The sequence below is a fragment of the Anomaloglossus baeobatrachus genome, chromosome 8 (genome assembly GCF_048569485.1).
Source record: "Anomaloglossus baeobatrachus isolate aAnoBae1 chromosome 8, aAnoBae1.hap1, whole genome shotgun sequence".
NCBI lineage: Eukaryota > Metazoa > Chordata > Amphibia > Anura > Aromobatidae > Anomaloglossus > Anomaloglossus baeobatrachus.
In genome coordinates this window covers 85491020-85508244 of record NC_134360.1, presented here as the reverse complement: position 1 = coordinate 85508244, position 17225 = coordinate 85491020, and the positions used below count along the sequence as shown (strand labels likewise).

At 47.1% G+C, this 17225-nt stretch overlaps 1 protein-coding gene across 1 annotated transcript in view; it reads left to right on the top strand.

Moving 5' to 3' along the window:
- CAPN9 (calpain 9) overlaps window positions 1-3379 on the top strand; it is a 378590-nt gene extending 375211 nt beyond the window's left edge. Inside the window, exon 20 of the mRNA XM_075321862.1 lies at window positions 3085-3379. Coding sequence (XP_075177977.1) covers window positions 3085-3111 — 27 coding nt within the window. The 3' untranslated portion in view covers window positions 3112-3379. The remainder of the gene's footprint in view (window positions 1-3084) is intronic.
- The last annotated feature ends 13846 nt before the right edge of the window (window positions 3380-17225 follow it).

The following is a 17225-nucleotide window of genomic DNA, read 5'->3' as shown; positions in this document are numbered from 1 at the left end:
CCATCAGTCTTGGGCTTCTGGTCAGACACCAGCGGTGTACCACTAATAACAGAAGATCCTGCATTTTCTATAGGACCTGTGGGTTGGGATGGCCCCATGCCAAATGGTATCACTTTTTCCACACACAGTTTCAATTTTAATATTATTTCCATACATAGCATGCAGATAAAGTTGATTAAACCATTCAGCATGCACGTCAGAGTATTAGCTCTATAGGTTATGCTTACTGTGTGGAGCCTCATTCTACACGTATCAGAAATTGGAGAAGTGGATTGAGTGATTGTTTTTTGTGTATTTTTATTTTGTCGGTCTGGAATGCACAGTAGGGGCCTCACAATGTGTGTTCTGTAACTGTGGGTGTATCATACTGTGTTGAGGGCACATTATCCTATGTTGATGGGAACTCTTTAGTGATGACTATCATAGGGACGCTATCATAGTGATGGGGACTCTACTGGGGCACTGTGGGTGCATCATACTATGTTTTGCACTTTGGGGCATCATAATGTGTTGGCCTCAATGTAGGTTTATCATACTTTGCAGGATATACTGTGGGGGCATCATAATGTGCACTTGAAGGCAAATTTCAGTAGTGATGGGAGGGAACCAGAGTGTAAAAATCCGGATCTGCGCGGTTTCAAAGGTACCAGTGTCCTTGACCCAGACCCGATATTCCGGGTGTTTGATCAGCTCTAGTAGTTCATTTAAAACAAAAATCCCCAAACAACAAATCACTTAAAAAATCACTTCAAAAAATCAACTTAAAAGCACTATGAGCATTTGTCAATAAAATTACCATCAATAAGAGTTCTCAAATAAAAGGTAGTACAAAATGTGTTGAATTTGTGTTTTGATCATTATCTAATCTTAAATAATATTTAGCATCTGAGAGGATCCTATGCGCTTCTTCTATATAGTCTTTTCTATTTTGGATCACTACTCCGCCCCCTTTATCTGCTTGGCGTATCACAATATTTGTGTTATTTTTTAAAAACTCCAAAGCCTCTTTGTCTTCTTTCGAAATATTGTTCAAATTTCTTCCTTCTTTAAAATCATGTGTATTTATATTTATTTTTATTTTTAAAACCATGGGTAGAGATAGAGAAGGAGGCAGGTGGAAATTTAATTTAATTACGATCTATAATAGGGGGAATAAGATGATACGTATGATTCTGAAAAAAAAATTGGTATATTCTAAAACAGGATCTGATTCTGGGAAAATATCTGCCTGAGGAACCAAATAGTGGAACCTTGGTTTACGAGAACAATCCGTTCTGGGAGTGTGCTTGTAAACTAAGTTACTCGTCTAGCAAAGCAAAATTTACCATAGGAAATAATACAAGCTCAGACAATTCGTTCCACAACTTGTTCAATGTCCCATGCTGGTCCCCCATTGTGCTAATCCACACATGCACAAACACACGCACACACATGCACACACACACATATTATGCTCACCTTACCTTCCGTTCCATCGCCGGCCTCCCGGTTCTTGTAGTCCGCCGGTACAGGATGTGTATCGGGTAACCATCGCGACCGATGCCGGAGCTTCCGCTGCCAGAGCGCTGACATCAAAAGCATAAGCCGCATGCCTCTGATTGGTCAGCGCGCTGCCTTTGAGAAGTGGCTGACAACGGAAGTTCCTCCATTGTCGCGATGGTTACCCGATACACATCCTACAAGAATCGGGAGGCCGGCGATGCAACAGAAGGTAAGGTGAGCATAATATGTGGGTGTGTGTGCGTGATTGTGTGTGTTTGTGCGGACTGCAAGAGCGGGTCAGAGCACAGTGAAAGTACGGAACCGGAAGTGTGAAAGTACGGAACCGGTGAGTATTTGCTCGTACAGCAAAGCTTGCTCATAAACAGAGTTACAAATTTACAGCAAGCTTTGCTCGTATAGCGATATAATCGCACACCAAGTTACTCGTAAACCGAGGTTCCACTGTATAACATTTAGGAGGGGCAAAACAATAAAACACTTAATAGCCCCAAATAGGTTAAGAGAAAATAATAAAAGATCTGAAAGGAAAGAAAAAAATAAAGATCATGTGATTGGAGTTGTCAGATGTAGTTCTAAGAAATGTCATATGTGTGAAATGATATACCATGGAGCAAAATAGATTACAAGTAAAAGTACAGGCGAATGAATTAAAATAAAACAAAATCTGAGTTACGATGGCGATTATATTGTTTGTTATCGACTGTAGCTGTGGGCTACAGTACGTGGGATGCACAACACTGAATTTACGTGCTCGTATGAACGGGCACAGAAGTAGAGCAAAAAATGGGTTTTTAAAACATAGTTTATTGAGACATATATTACTCAAGCATTATAAGAATTTTAATATAAGGGTGACACCTCTAGAACAGATACCTGTGGAAACTATCAATAGAAATTCTTTGCTTAACCACAAAGAAACATATTGAATTTACCGCCTTCAAACATTGCATCCCAATGTCCTTAATGATATTGTGGAAATAATATTATATATATCCCTGTCTAAACATTTAAAAAAAATAAATAAATAAAAATACATTTTTGTACTACCTTTTATTTGAGAACTTTTATTGATAGTAATTTTATTGACAAATGCTCATAGTGCTTTTAAGTTACTGATTTTTTAAGTGATTTTTTTGTTTGGGGATTTTTGTTTTAAATGAACTACTAGAGCTGAAGTGAACAAAGAGACTGATTATACAGGTGCGGTTATATCCACACCCTTATTTGAATACCCAATAAATTGTATTTATTTTTTATCTATAACATAGAGAGTGAGATGCCTTTTTACTTAGATACCTGAGGAAGGTGGTTGATCCCGCCAAAACGCGTTGTATCTTTTTTTTATTTCCATATGTTTTTGAGCAATAAATTCCATTGTGGACAAGACGTTTTAAAATCATTACTACGGGGAGCACGGCCACCATAGAATTGGTTTACTTAATTCTTACCAGTGCTTTTGATGAGAGAATTTGAGATTTATGAATGGTCAACCACTTTTATACCTAGAAATTTGTAGTTTAAATAGATAAATTGCCTTCATTAGTGATGGAAGTCATAATGTTTATTTTTTTTTCTTTTTAGTTCATCTCGCTTGCAATCAACATTTAAAAGAAAAATGTGGAACAGCCAATTTTTGGAAAAAATATCCTTGTATTTTTGTCTTGTAATGACATTTTAAGTGTTTGTCCCAAATTGTATTGATTTTGCTGGGTATATAAGCTTTAAAACACTTATAATTACTTTTCCGTGTCTCAATCCAAAGTAAAAATTAATGTTTGATTTATTTTGTGAATTTATACAATAAATCTAAAAACATCTATTACTTGGAGAGTAAATTGTGTTTGCAATGTTCCTTTTCCTGATGTGGTCATTAAAATACAGGATGACTAAAAACTGTGCACAGATCATTTTATCATGCAGTTTCTTGTCTAACCTTTAGAATTCTATGCATACTCCAAAATTATTTCTTCTGCCAGATTCACCATTTCAGGGTTTCTTTATGCCAACATATGGTGCTCTGTCTGGTGCCTTATATTTATAATAGCCTTCAATAGAAGCATTTTCCTAAGTGTAGAATGCCTGCAGGGTAACCTACTTTGCGATATACAACTTGGAAGTTGCATTGAGCAACACCACAAGACATCCATTTTTGTCCACCATCCATGTGTCAATTAAATACCACCCATTTCTTAAGGTGGCTTTACACACTGCAACATCGCAAACGACATCGCTGTAACGTCACCGGTTTTGTGACGTTATAGCGACCTCCCCAGCGACATTGCAGTGTGTGAAACACATCAGCGACCTGGCCCCTGCTGTGAAGTTGCTGATCGCTACAAATCGTTCAGGACCATTCTTTGGTCCTTTGTTTCCTGCTGTGCAGCAAAGTCTCAGTGTGTAAAGGGGACTTTACAGCGACTTCGTTAGCGACTTCCCTTTCAAAAAGCTGCTTTACAACATCCCCAATGACTAGTTAGGTCGCTCTGCAGGTCCGGATCGCTGTTGCGTCGTTGGCCAGGTCTGCCTGTTTGACAGCTCACCAGAGACTTTGTAGCGATCCCGGCCAGGTTGGGATCGCTGGTGGGATCGCTAGAAAGTCTCAGTGTGTAAAGGGGCCTTTACTGTATAATGTGTAATTAGGAAATTGGTAGCCGAAAAGATTTTTTTTTTTCTTTTAAGAAAAAACATTGACGGTTAAAATGGACAAAGCAACCAAAATGGATGAAACCTCACCTAGGACACTGATTAAAAACAGTCTTATCTCATACACAAAACAAAGTCTGAATGAGATCTAGGGCTCAAATCTCATTACCTTTTTATGCTGTAAGCTTACCATATGTACAAACAATCACATATACACCGTGTGTAGAATTATTAAGCAAGTTGTATTTTAGAGGATTTTTTTTATTATTGATCAACAACTATGTTCTCAATCAACCCAAAAGACTCATAAATAACAAAGCTTAATATTTTTGGAAGTTGGAGTGGGTTTTTTTAGATTTGGCTATCTTAGGAGGATATCTGTTTTTGAAGATAACTATTACTGTGCAGAATTATTAGGCAACTTAATAAAAACCAAATATATTTCCATCTCACTTGTTTATTTTCACCAGGTAAACCAATATAACTGCACAAAATTTAGAAATAAACATTTCTGACATGCAAAACAAAACAAAAAAAAATTAGTGACCAATATAGCCACCTTTCTTTATGATGACACTCAACAGCCTACCAGCCATAGATTCGGTCAGTTGCTTGATCTGTTTACGATCAACATTGTGTGAAGCAGCCACCACAGCCTTCCAGACACTGTTCCGAGAGGTGTACTGTTTTCCCTCCCTGTAGATCTCCCATCTCACAGGTTCTCTATGGGGTTCAGATCGGGTGAAAAAGGGGGCCATGTCAATATTTTTTCAATATTTTTTCATCTTTTAGACCAGGGGTGGGGAACCTTTTTTTCTGCCGGGGGCCATTTGGAAATTTCTGCCAACCTTCGGGGGCCGCACAAAATTTTCACTGTGAAAATGAATCGGCTATATTTAGTTAAACAGTTAATTAACTCACCCCTATTGTGGTGGCCGGAGCTGCTTCTCTTTTGTGCGGCTGTGATATTCAGTGATACTTATGTTGCTACTCTCTTTTCCAGGTTTGTCACTGTCTGGAGCGCAGGCAAATCTTTGTGATAATAAGATTGGTAGACTACATAAATCACACAACAGACACAGGGACTGGAGTATATAAATCACAGGAGACACATACATGACTGAAGGGGCTGTTGGCATATACATCACATAGGAGACGCTGGGACTGCTGTATATACATCACATAGGAGACGCTGGGACTGCTGTATATACATCACATAGGAGACGCTGGGACTGCTGCATGTACATCACATAGGAGACGCTGGGACTGCTGTATATACATCACATAGGAGATGCTGGGACTGCTGTATATACATCACATAGGAGATGCTGGGACTGCTGTATATACATCACATAGGAGACGCTGGGACTGCTGTATGTAAATCACTTGGGAGACGCTGGGACTGCTGTATATACATCACATAGGAGACGCTGGGACTGCTGTATATACTGTACATCACAGGAGACACCTACATCACTGGAGACACTGGTGGCACATACATCACACGAGGGGCTGGGGACATGTATATTCCGCCAGCCCCCTCCTGTGATGTATATGCTTTCAGCCTCTCATTTGATGTACATGTGCCCAGCCCCTCCGGTGAAGTATATGCGCCAGCCCCTCCTGTGAGATCTATGCGCCCAGCCCTTCCTGTGAGATCTATGCGCCCAGCCCCTCCTGTGAGATCTATGCGCCCAGCCCCTCCTGTGAGATCTATGCGCCCAGCCCTTCCTGTGAGATCTATGCGCCCAGCCCCTCCTGTGATGTATATTCCCCCAGCCTCTCCTGTGATATGTATGGCCCCAACATTTCCAGTGTGATGTATATGCCCCCAGCGTCTCCACTGTGATCTATATACTCCATCCCCTCTTGTTATGTATATGCTCCTAGCATCTCCAATGTGATGTATATATCACAGGAGGGGTTGGGGTATACACATCACAGGAGATGCTGGGGCATATCCATGACAGGAGGGTATGGGAGCATATATAAGACAATAGATGCTGGGGGCATATACATGACAAGAGGGGCTGGGGAACAGACATTACTAGTTCACTGGGAGGCATAAGCATTGCTGTGCGGCACAGATGGCACTGGGGGGGCACAGACATCACTAAGGTGACACAGAGAGCACTAGGGGGGCATGGACATCACTAGGAGAGCACAGGCATCACTAAGGGGCCACAAGCATCACTAGGGGGCACAGGCATCACTAATGGTGGGGCATACAGACATCAGTAAGGGGGGAGGCACATAGACATGACTGAGGGGGGGCACACAGACCTCGCTAAGGGGGGGCACACAGACATCACTGAGGGGGGCACACAGACATCACTGAGGGGGGCACACAGACATCACTGAGGGGGGCACACAGACATCACTAAGGGGGCACATAGACATGACTGAGGGGGGGCACACAGACATCACTAAGGGGGGGCACACAGACATCACTGAGGGGGTCACACAGACACAGGCATCACTGAGGGGGGGACACACAGACATCACTAAGGGGGGCAAACAGACGTCACTAAGGGGGGGGCAAACAGACATCATTAAGGGGGGGCAAACAGACATCACTAGGAGGAGACTGGGGAGGCTGCACACAGCACTTGGAGCTGCACATAGCAGTGGAGGGGGCATACTGCACCGGAGAAGGGGCGGGGAGCGGGCGGCACACAGCGCCGTGGAGCTGCACACAGCAGTGGAGGGGGCATACTGCACCGGAGAAGGGGCGGGGAGCGGGCGGCACACAGCGCCGTGGAGTGGGCGGCACACAGCGCCGTGTAGCTGCACACAGCAGTGGAGGGGGCATACTGCACCGGAGAAGGGGCGGGGAGTGGGCGGCACACAGCGCTGTGAAGCGGGCTGCACACAGCACTTTGAGCTGCACACAGCAGTGGAGGGGGCATACTGCACCGGAGAAGGGGCGGGGAGCGGGAGGTACACAAGCGCTGGAGAGTGGGCGGCGCGGTGAAGGTGATGTGGGACGGAATCGCAGAGCAATAAACCCGCCCACAAAGTAAGTCCTGAGCACGCTGGCACCTGCCACTGAGAACGCTCATTGGTGTGCGCAAGCAGCGCATGTGAAGATTTAAAGGGCCGGCAACCGGTAATACCGCGGCGGCGGCCGTAGCACTGCCACCCCCGGAAATCTGCCCGCGGGCCAGAGGTTCCCCACCCCTGTTTTAGACCTTTATTGGCCAGCCACGCTGTGGAGTAGTTGGATGCATGTAATGGAGCATTGTCCTGCATGAAAATCCATGTTTTTCTTGAACGATACAGACTTCTTCCTGTACCACTGCTTGAAGAAGTTGTTTTCCAGAAACTGGTAGTAGGTCTGGGAGTTGAACTTCACTCCATCCTCAACCCGAAAAGGTCCCACAAGTTCATCTTTGATGATACCAGCCCATACCAGTACCTCACATCCACCTTGCTGGCATCTGAGTCGGAGTGGAGCTCTGCCCTTTACTGATCCAACCTCTGACCCATCCATCTGGCCCATCAAGAGTCACTCTCATTTCATCAGTCCATAAAACCTTTGAAAAATCAGTCTTAAGATATTTCTTGGCCCAGTCTTGACGTTTTATCTCGTTTCTTGTTCAAAGCTGGTAGTTTTTAAGCCTTCCTTACCTTGGCCATGTCCCTGAGTATGGCACACCTTGTGCTTTTTGATACTCCAGTAACGTTGCAGCTCTGAAATATGGCCAAACTGGTGGCAAATGGCTTCTTGGCAGCTTCACGCTTGAATTTCCTCAATTCATGGGCAGTTATTTTGCGCCTTTTTTGCCCAACACGCCCAACGACCCTGTTGGCAATTTGCCATGAAACGCTTGATTGTTCAGTGATCACGCTTCAAAAGTTTGGTAATTTTAAGACTGCTGCATACCTCTGCAAGACATCTCACAATTTTGGACTTTTCAGAGCCCGTCAAGTTTCTCTTCTGACCTATTTTGCCAAAGGAAAGGAAGTTGCCTAATAATAAAGCACACCTTATATAGGGTGTTGATGTCATTATACCACATCCCTCCTCATTACAGAGATGCACATCGCCTAATTTACTTAATTGGTAGTTGGCTCTCAAGCCTATACAGCTTTGAGTAGGACAACATGTATAAAAAGTATCATGTGATCAAAATACTCATTTGCCTATTAATTCTGCACAGTGTAATGGAGGGGCTGCTGATTAGTCTTTGGCTTTGTGATTATTTTTGTTTCTATGGTAACAAATGTTGCATCACATGAAAGCCTAATGTGTCTAATACACTACTCAAAAATTTAAAGGGAACACTCAAATACATTTTAGATCTGAATGAATGAAATATTCTCATTGAATTTTTTGTTCTGTACAAAGTTGATTGTGCTGACAACAAAATCACACAAAAATCATCAATGGAAATCAAATGTTTTAACCAATGGAGGTCAGGATTTGAAGACACACACAAAATTAAAGTGGAAACAGATCAAAATGAAAATCAAAACAAGACAAAATGAAAGTGGAAACAAGTCAAAATGAGTCTCAGTATTGTGTGTGGCCTCCACGTGCCTGTATGACCCCCCTACAATGCCTGGGCATGGTCCTGATGAGGTTGAGGATCGTCTCCTGAGGCATCTCCTCCCAGGCTTTGACTAAAGCATCCACCATCTCCTGGACAGTCTGCTGTGGTGCAACGCAACAAGCCAGGGGCCACAGGTAACAACACACACACACACCCCTACCCTCAGCAGTTCACAGCAGTCATCCCCAGTGAGACCTGATTTCTTCCTCGGGTTCAGACAGACACACCAGGTGGGCGGAGTCAGGCAGATGGGCACGCCCACCGAGGAGTTTAGCTGGCCTGAGGCAGGAAACAAGCGCAGACAAGTCCAGGCAGAGGAAGAGAGAGGAGGTCTGCAGAGAGGCAGAAGCAGACTGGGGCCTAGGTTGGAGCCTAGGGCCCTCGTGTAGCAGTCAGCAAATGGTAGTGGCCGTCTGCGAGAGCCGGGAAGACAGTCTGGTGGAACCGTAGATAGCCGGGGCTGGGCGGTGGCCCACCGGTACTGAACCGGGGAGCCAGCTGGAAACCGGAGCGCAGGAGGGAGCGTACGGAAGGTGCAGGAAAGGACTTACATTACCAACCTGTGGTCAGGGGAAAAACACCGCAGCCGCCTGTGGGACCCGTCCATCCAGCCGTTTGTTTCATCAGAGACTCCGTGTGTGTTACTGGCTGAGTGAGTACCACTGTGCCGTGCGGCACAGCGCTTCCCCCGCAACCCTGCACCTGGCCAGGCCCTGTAACCCGCCTGCCATCCATCCCTACCCCATAACCGGGCCCCGGGACAACCAACCCCCTACCCACGGAGGGGAGAACTAACATCCAGGCTGCTCCCTGTCATCGCTCCCGGGATCCCTGTCCAGAGCAGCGGTGGTGTCACCAATCTCACCACAACCGTGAGTGGCGTCACGGACAATATCAAACCCCCACAATCAAATCCCCCTTTTCACTCACGGGCGAGGAACGCCGCTCGAGTCCCCGGGATCCGGCCCACCGCTCGAGTCACCACCGAGCAGCAGCAGCCGGACCCGAGCAGTGGGAGAGCGCAGCGTCCCCTCCTCCGCCCGCGACAACTTGGCGTCACGAACAAGATCTTACCGCTCTGCGGTCTGGTACAGGTGCGCCTTGTGACCGCCGGAGATGTCCGGCTGAAAATTTCGAGAAGCCGCCATTTTGGGCTCGAAAAGTCCCCGCTCGAGTGTCTTCCCGAGAAGTGGAGGCGTGAAAGCCAAAACCCCGCCCCTGTAGAGGAGGTGCCAGAGAGACACTAAGGGGCGGCGGATGGCGTCCGGCCGCATGTGAACCGCGGCTGTGGAAGCAGGGATGCCAGGACTCTGCCAGTATTTGGTTCCTGGAACACCGCTGCGTGAGATGTCCCGTCCGTCCGGCACCACTGATGACGACGGCTCCGGCAGTCCACCCGGCCGCAATGGCAGCGAAGCACCCATCCCGTTAAGGAATCTGGGCCCGTTCTTGGACTGGGGTCAAAGGGTGCTGACCACTTCTTAGAGGCAGCATCAGGGCCAGGTTGTTTGGGTGGGTGACTGAAGGACCTGTTCCGTTGCCGTTATTAAAAGTGTTATGCCTCCCGTAAGGGAAGTTGTATAAAAAAAAAAAATGCATGCGTGAAAATGTTTTAAAATGTTTTATCTTTTTCAGTTTGTGAAAATAAAACCGGTGATGGACGGGCAGCCCGCAGACGGTCTGCATTTTACTAAGGGGGAATGTGGCGCCCTGGACAAGCCAGGGGCCACAGGTAACAACACACACACACACACCCTCAGCAGTTCACAGCAGTCATCCCCAGTGAGACCTGATTTCTTCCTCGGGTTCAGACAGACACACCAGGTGGGCGGAGTCAGGCAGATGGGCACGCCCACCGAGGAGTTTAGCTGGCCTGAGGCAGGAAACAAGCGCAGACAAGTCCAGGCAGAGGAAGAGAGAGGAGGTCTGCAGAGAGGCAGACGCAGACTGGGGCCTAGGTTGGAGCCTAGGGCCCTCGTGTAGCAGTCAGGCAGATGGTAGTGGCCGTCTGCGAGAGCCGGGAAGACAGTCTGGTGGAACCGTAGGTAGCCGGGGCTGGGCGGTGGCCCACCGGTACTGAACCGGGGAGCCAGCTGGAAACCGGAGCGCAGGAGGAGCGTACGGAAGGTGCAGGAAAGGACTTACATTACCAACCTGGGGTCAGGGGAAAAACACCGCAGCCGCCTGTGGGACCCGTCCATCCAGCCGTTTGTTTCATCAGAGACTCCGTGTGTGTTACTGGCTGAGTGAGTACCACCGTGCCGTGCGGCACAGCGCTTCCCCCGCAACCCTGCACCTGGCCAGGCCCCGTAACCCGCCTGCCATCCATCCCTACCCCATAACCGGGCCCCGGGACAACGAACCCCCTACCCATGGAGGGGAGAACTAACATCCAGGCTGCTCCCTGTCATCGCTCCCAGGATCCCCGTCCAGAGCAGCGGTGGTGTCACCAATCTCACCACAACCGTGGGTGGCGTCACGGACAATATCAAACCCCCACAATCAAATCCCCCTTTTCACTCACGGGCGAGGAACGCCGCTCGAGTCCCTGAGATCCGGCCCACCGCTCGAGCCACCACCGAGCAGCAGCAGCCGGACCCGAGCAGTGGGAGAGCGCAGCGTCCCCTCCTCCGCCCGCGACAGAGCGAGACATGATGTCCCAGATGTGCTCAATCGGATTCAGGTCTGGGGAACAGGCGAGCCAGTCCATAGCTTCAATGCCGTCATCTTCCAGGAACTGCTGACACACTACAGCCACATTAGGTCTGGCATTGTCCTGCATTAGGAGGAACCCAGGGCCAACCGCACCAGCATATGGTCTCTCAAGGGGTCTGAGGATCTCTTCTCAGTACCTAATGGCAGTCAGGCTGCCTCTGGCGAGCATATGGAGGGCTGTGCGGCCCTCCAAAGAAATGCCACCCCACACCATTACTGACCCACTGCCAAACCGGTCATGCGAAGGATGTTGCCGGCAGCAGACTGCTCTCCATGGAGTCTCCAGACTCTGTCATGTCTGTCACATATGCTCAGTGTGAACCTGATTTTATCTGTGAAGAGCACAGGGTGCCAGTGGTGAATTTGCCTATACTGTTCTGTGGCATATGCCAAGCGTCCTGCACGGTGTTGGGCAGTGAGCACAACCCCCATCTGTGGACGTCGGACCCTCATGCCATCCTCATGGAGTTGGTTTCTAACTGTTTTTGCAGACACATGCACATTTGTGGCCTGCTGGAGGTCATTTTGTAGGGCTATGGCTATGGCTATAGCGGTCCTGCTGCTGGGTTGTTGCCCTCCTACGGCCCCTTCCACGTCTCCTCGTGTACTGGCCTGTCTCCTGGTAGCGCCTCCATCCTCTGGACACTAGGCTGACAGACGCAGCAAACCTTCTTGCCACAGCTCGCATTGATGTGCCATCCTGGATGAGCTGCACTACTTGTGCCACTTGTGTGGGTTGTAGAGTCCGTCTCATGCTACCACGAGTCTGAAAGCACAACCAACATTCAAAAGTGACCAAAACCTCAGCCAGAAAGCATTGTACTGAGATGTGGTCTGTAGTCCCCACCTGCAGAAACACTCCTTTAGGGCTGCTTCTCACTTGCGAGTTTCTTGCAGTAGAGCAATGCGAGAAAATCTCGCATTGGAATCGGACACATGTTAGTGGATGATTCAGCTCTCATCTGCGATTTTTTTCTCAGTCCGAATCGGACTGAGAAAAAAATCGCAGCATGCTGCTTTTTTGCGAGTTTCTACTGCGAGTTTCTCCAATGCAAGTCTATGGGAGCGTGTAAAAAATCGGATGTCACAGGACGGCACTCACACCATCCTAGTGACATCCGATTTTCTAAATACATTTCTCGCATGTTTCCTAAAACACTGGAAACGAGCGATGTCTCCCAATGTCTGTCAATCACTATTCTCTGTCAGTCTCTCCCTCTCGGTCTCTATTCTCTCTCTGTCGGTCCGTCACTATCTCTGTCCCTCTCTCACAGTCTGTCGGTCATTTTCCCCTCCTCTCTCATGCTCACCGATCCCCGGCGCGGCGCTGCACGGCTTTCTCACTGCTGCGGCGGCTTTTACTATTTTGAAAAAGCCGGCCGCTCATTAAACAATCTTGTATTCCCTGCTTTCCCCGCCCACAGGCGCCTATGATTGGCTGCAGTGAGACACGCCCCCACGCTGAGTGACAGGTGTCTCACTGCACCCAATCACAGCAGCCGGTGGGCGGGTCTATACTGTGCAGTGAAATAAATAAATAAATAATTTAAAAAAATGGCGTGCGGTCCCCCCCAATTTTAATACCAGCCAGATAAAGCCATACGGCTGAAGGCTGGTATTCTCAGGATGGGGAGCTCCACGTTATGGGGAGCCCCCCAGCCTAACAATATCAGCCAGCAGCCGCCCAGAATTGCCGCATACATTATATGCGATAGTTCTGGGACTGTACCCGGCTCTTCCCGATTTGCCCTGGTGCGTTGGCAAATCGGGGTAATAAGCAGTTAATGGCAGCCCATAGCTGCCACTAAATCCTAGATTAATCATGTCAGGCGTCTACACGAGATACCTTCCATGATTAATCTGTAAATTACAGTAAATAAACACACACACATGAAAAAATCCTTTATTAGAAATAAAAAACACAAACACATTCCTTCATTACCAATTTAATAAGCCCCAAAAAGCCCTCCATATCCGGCGTAATCCACGGACCTCCAGCGTCACTTCCAGCATGAAGGTGACAGGAGCTGCAGAAGACACCGCCGCTCCGGTCACCTCCAAGCAGCAACTGAGGTGAGTAGCGCGATCGGCTGAGCTGTCACTGAGGTTACCCGCTGTCACTGTTGGAGGATCCAGCGGTGGCCGCGATTAACCTCAGTGACAGATCAGCTGATCGCGCGGCTGTCTTCAGTTGCTGCTTGGAGGTGACCGGAGCGGCGGTGCCTTCTGCAGCTCTTGTCACCTTCATGCTGGAAGCGACGCTGGAGGTCCGTGGATTACGCCGGACATGGAGGGCTTTTTGGGGCTTATTAAATTGGTAATGAGGGAATGTGTTTGTGTTTTTTATTTCTAATAAAGGATTTTTTCATGTGTGTGTGTGTTTATTTACTGTAATTTACAGATTAATCATGGAGGGTGTCTTATAGACGCCTGACATGATTAATCTAGGATTTAGTGGCTGCTATGGGCTGCCATTAACTCCTTATTACCCCGATTTGCCAACGCACCAGGGCAAATCGGGAAGAGCCGGGTACAGTCCCAGAACTGTCGCATATAATGTATGCGGCAATTCTGGGCGGCTGCTGGCTGATATTGTTAGGCTGGGGGGCTCCCCATAATGTGGAGCTCCCCATCCTTCAGCCGTATGGCTTTATCTGGCTGGTATTAAAATTTGGGGGGAACGCACGCCATTTTTTTAAATTATTTATTTATTTATTTCACTGCACAGTATAGACCCACCCACCGGCTGCTGTGATTGGGTGCAGTGAGACACCTGTCACTCAGCGTGGGGGCGTGTCTCACTGCAACCAATCATAGGCGCTTGTGGGCGGGGAAAGCAGGGAATACGAGATTGTTTAATGAGCGGCCGGCTTTTTCAAAATAGTAAAAGCCGCCGCAGCAGTGAGAAAGCCGTGCAGCGCCGCACCGGGGATCGGGGATTGGTGAGTATGAGAGAGGAGGGGAAATGACCGACAGACTGTGAGAGAGGGACAGAGATAGTGACAGACCGACAGAGAGAGAATAGAGACCGAGAGGGAGAGACCGACTGACAGAGAATAGTGATTGACAGACATTGGGAGACATCGCTCGTTTCCAGTGTTTTAGGAAACATGCGAGAAATGTATTTAGAAAATCGGATGTCACTAGGATGGTGTGAGTGCCATCCCGTGACATCCGATTTTTTACACGCTCCCATAGACTTGCATTGGAGAAACTCGCAGTAGAAACTCGCAAAAAAGCAGCATGCTGCGATTTTTTTCTCAGTCCGATTCGGACTGAGAAAAAAAATCGCAGATGAGAGCTGAATCATTCACTAACATGTGTCCGATTCCAATGCGAGATTTTCTCGCATTGCTCTACTGCGAGAAACTCGCAAGTGAGAAGCAGCCCTTATTGATTGTGTCTTGATAATTGCCAATAATTTCCATATGATGTCTATTCCATTTACACAACAGCATGTGAAATTGATTGTCAGTGTTGCTTCCTAAGTGGGCAGTTTGATTTCACAGACGTTTGACCAACTTGCAGTTATATTTGTTTGGTTAAGAATTCCCTTTAATTTTTTGAGCAGTGTATATGTTTTCAAAAATTTGTGTTTGTTGCTTACTGCAACAATGTTCTACGCACGCGGGAAAACAAAATAGCGGAGTCTAATACAATATTCACAGCAGAGGAGTGATAAAATTCTTGTTTCTGCAAGGAAAGTCCGCAAAGGATATGCATGGTGATATGTCGCAGACATTGGGGGATCAATGCCTTTCACACTCCACAGTTAAGAACTAGATTGTCAAATTTAAAACAGGCCACTTCAGTACCAGTGATGCTAGGCTTACAGAATGTGGAATACTGATGTAAGAATTGTATTTTCATCAGTGGAGAGTATGTGGAATTAATGTAAAGTTTCATCATCCTATCTTGTTCCTTTCTGGGTAAAGTCAAAGACTTATCAGCAGTTTCTCGTACCTTTGGCTAGTATTGGTTGTTATCAGGGCTGTATTTGGCATTTATGCTCCACAAGGCACTTTAAATGGTCAATTCACTTACAAACAATTCCAACTATGGGTATATGCACACAATGTATATTTAAGGCAGATCCACTCTGTAAAATGCTTGAAAAAGACTTAAAGAATGGACATCTGCACTAGCTGTGCCTATATTCAGTCTTTTGAGCTTCTTTTAACACCTTCAACTTTTTAAAGACTATCAGGTTAAAATAGGCAACCTAACCATTTTTTGAGCTGCTACTGCCAGCAAGTTGCTGCCTAGTCAGCAGAGTAGCACTTAATATAAATTAAATGTAAAAAAACAAAAACAAAAAATGCAGCAGCCAAAGGATGCTGGAAAAGAAGCAAAAAAAGCCGCTTTAGAAAAAAAAAAAATTCTCTGGAACTAAAAGAAGTATGAACTTGTTATCTTAGATTAAGATGAAATACAATGGATTAAGTGGAAAACCACCAAAAACTTTGTTCTGCAAGTTTTCAATTCAGAGACATGTGTGAACATTCACCAAATGCATTATACAGCCATTTTTAAGTTAATTGCACACAAAAAAGAAATTGGCGCAATTTTCTCTGGAAACCTAAGAGGTACAAACTTGTTCTCTTAGATTAAAGGGTGCTTTACACGCTGCGACATCGCTAGCGATATATCGTCGGGGTAACGTCGTTAGTGACACACATCCGGCGCCGTTAGCGACATCGCAGTGTGTGACACAAATGAGCAACGATCAACAAGCGCGAAAACGTGAAAAATCGTTGCTTGTTGACACGTCATTCATTTCCTTAATATCGTTGCTGCTGCAGGTACGATGTTCTTCATCATTCCTGCGGCAGCACACATCGCTGTGTGTGACACCGCAGGAACGACGAACATCTCCTTACCGCCGTCCACCGGCAATGAGGAAGGAAGGAGGTGGGCAGCATGTTCCAGCCGCTCATCTCCGCCCCTGCTCTGCTATTGGACGGCTGCCGTGTGACGTCGCTGTGATGCTGCACGAACCGCCCCCTTAAGGCCACTTTACACGCTGTGATATCGGTACTGATATCGCTAGCGTGGGTACCCGCCCCCATCGGTTGTGCGACACGGGCAAATCGCTGCCCGTGGGGCACATCGCCCAGACCCGTCACACTACTTGAAGAAAAAACAAAAAAATCTCTGTTGGGGCAGTCCTAACTAGAGTTGAGCGCGGTTCGCGGTTCGAGGTTCTCCAGTTCTAAGCTCGAGTGATTTTGGGGCCTGTTCTAGATCGAACTAGAACTCGAGCTTTTTGCAAAAGCTCGATAGTTCTAGAAACGTTTGAGAACGGTTCTGGCAGCAAAAAACCAGCTAATTCCTAGCTGGCTTTCCGCTGTAATAGTGTAAGTCACTCTGTGACTCACACTATTATGACATTTCAGTGTATAGTGTGCGGGAACAGCGCCTTCAGATCACTGCTGTTTGTATAATGGCGATCGCCATTTTTTTTTTTTTCCTTGTCTTCCTTCCCTAAGCGCGCGCGTCTTGTGGGGCGGGCCAGCATGTCAGCCAATCCCAGACACACACACAGCTAAGTGGACTTTTAGCCAGAGAAGCAACGGCATTTGTGATAGGATGTCCATGTCACATGTCCCTGCATTATAAAACCGGACATTTTCCTCCAGGACGCCATTATCTCTTCTGCGTCTTTGGTGTCAGACATCACTGTCGCAGCTCCGTCCTGAGTCCTATCGCTGATACAGCTGTATGCGCTCCATACACAGCACTAGACAGCTTAGGGAGAGCACTTTCTATCAGTCCTTTTAAGGGCTCAAACCGTTAGGGTCAGAGCCA